General features: G+C 40.4%; 1 protein-coding gene across 1 annotated transcript; it reads right to left on the reverse strand.

Annotated features, from left to right (window-relative positions):
• Positions 1 to 828: 828 nt before the first annotated feature.
• Positions 829 to 1,215, reverse strand: LOC127809316 (uncharacterized). Its single transcript, XM_052348078.1, has 2 exons — positions 1,020 to 1,215; positions 829 to 956 (listed from the first exon to the last, which is right to left on the reverse strand). The coding sequence occupies exons 1-2, from the start codon at positions 1,213 to 1,215 to the stop codon at positions 829 to 831; spliced, it is 324 nt and encodes a 107-aa protein (XP_052204038.1).
• Between the last annotated feature and the right edge of the window lie 1,016 nt (positions 1,216 to 2,231).

The raw sequence follows: 2,231 nt of genomic DNA on the forward strand, positions 1-2,231 counted from the left end.
TCAAAAGGACTTTTATTCATGGCTCCAACATGGTAAGGTGAAAGGGATAGGAAGATAAAAATGAAAAGTAAACCTTAGGAAGAAAGAAAACATTCAAGACAACCCAAGATCAATGAAGAACTATTAAGCAAGCAGAAAATAGATCTTTTTTTTTTTTCATGCATGGTGGGTGCGTTTTACGCTCCATCCCAACCTTGGTGAGTGCGTTTTACGCTCCGTCTCACCTTGGCCTTTGGCCTTTCTATCTATTTTCTTTTGATTCCAAAGGACTTGCTTAATATTTTTTCCATAATCAAGGGATGCAATGAATGTTCTTCAACCTAAAGAAGGGAAATGATCTCTTTTTTTTTTTTTTTTTTTGAGAAGTATGGCGAGTAAAATGAAAGAATGCCTTAATCATCTTTTCACATGCATGAGCACTGATAGCTTCAATAAAGATTCAAAACAAGCTCTAGAGTGATACCCATAATTAGTGAATGCACGCATGGCATAAGAAAGAATATGCACAACTATCCTCACAATGACTACCTCAATCAACTCACCAAGCCAAACTCATTGCCAATTTACTTGAAAGCCCAAAAAGATAAGATCGACTTTCTAATCATGCCAAATTCTTTCAAACTCAATTTGCCTCATTTTGCCTCTTTTTTTTCTTTTTTTTTTAATTTTAATTTTTAATTTTTAATTTTTTTTTTTTTTGAAAAGAAACTTCTATTCTAAAACTCCCCCCCACACTCAAACATTACATTGTCCTCAATGTAAGCATGCAGCAAGAATCAGGTATAGGACAAGTAAGAAAAATAAGGAGAGAGAAACAGCCTGGTGGTATCAAGTCGAGGGAAGGTCCAAGAGAGATAGCTCCTCCACTGTGTGTTCTGTAAAGCCCTCATAGAAATGCTTAAGCCTCTGCCCATTAACTGTGAATTTCTTCGTAGTCGACTCGTCCATAATCTCAACTGCACCATAAGGAAAAACATGAGTAACCACAAAAGGACCAACCCATCTAGAACGCAACTTACCAGGCATCAGCTTTAGGCGTGAATTGTAGAGGAGGACTTTATTGCCAACGTGGAACTCCTTCTTGGCAATCAATTTGTCCTGTGCAGCTTTGGTCTTTTCCTTGTAAATCCTGGAGTTCTCATATGCCTCTAACCTCAATTCCTCAAGCTCTTGCAATTGAAGCTTCTGCTTGGAACCAGCTTCTGTCATGTCCATGTTGCATTGCTTCACCGCCCAATAGGCCTTATGCTCGATCTCTACCGGCATATGACATGCTTTTCCAAAGACCAGTCGATATGGGGGACATGCTGATCGGGGTCTTGTAGGCTGTGCGGTAGGCCCAAAGTGCATCTTCCAACCTATGGCTCCAGTCTTTCCTGTTGGGCTGGACTGTCTTCTCTAGAATCTGCTTGATCTCTCTGTTTGAAACCTCAGCCTGCCCATTGGTCTGTGGATGGTAGGGCGTCGCCACTTTATGTAAAACTCCATACTTTCGGAGCATGGATTGCATCTTTTTATTGCAGAAGTGGGATCCTTGATCACTGATCATGGCCCTGAGAATGCCAAACCTGCAGAAAATATGAGATCTAACAAAATCTGCAACCACAGAAGAATCATCAGTACGGGTGGCTTTAGCTTCCACCCATTTCGAAACATAATCCACAGCCAAAAGAATGTACACAAAACCAAAAGAAACAGGAAAAAGACCCATGAAATCAATGCCCCATACATCAAATATCTCACAGAATAATAAAGGTTTCTGAGGCATTTCATTTCTACGTGAAATTGAACCTGTGTGTTGGCAACGTGTACAGTTCTTACAGAATCCATATGCATCTCTGAAAAGGGATGGCCAATATAACCCTGCGTCTAAGACATTTCTAGCAGTACGTTGGGGACCAAAATGACCACCACATGCAAGAGTGTGACAGAAATGTAGGACAGATGCAAATTCATGATCAGGGACACACCTCCTAAGGACTTGGTCACTACACAAGCGCCACAAATATGGATCATCCCATACATAGTACTTGGCTTCGCTTTTAAATTTATTTAAGTGTGCTTTCTTAAAATGTGTAGGTAATTTAGAAGCAACCAGGAAATTTACCATGTCAGCATACCAAGGTTCAGTACCATGTAAGTGATAAAGCAACTCATCTGGAAAATTATCTATGATAGGCGGATGATCCATGTCAGACGAGTCAGGAGAAGTAGGTATCCGGCTCAGGTGG

Source organism: Diospyros lotus, chromosome 9 (genome assembly GCF_014633365.1).
Source record: "Diospyros lotus cultivar Yz01 chromosome 9, ASM1463336v1, whole genome shotgun sequence".
NCBI lineage: Eukaryota > Viridiplantae > Streptophyta > Magnoliopsida > Ericales > Ebenaceae > Diospyros > Diospyros lotus.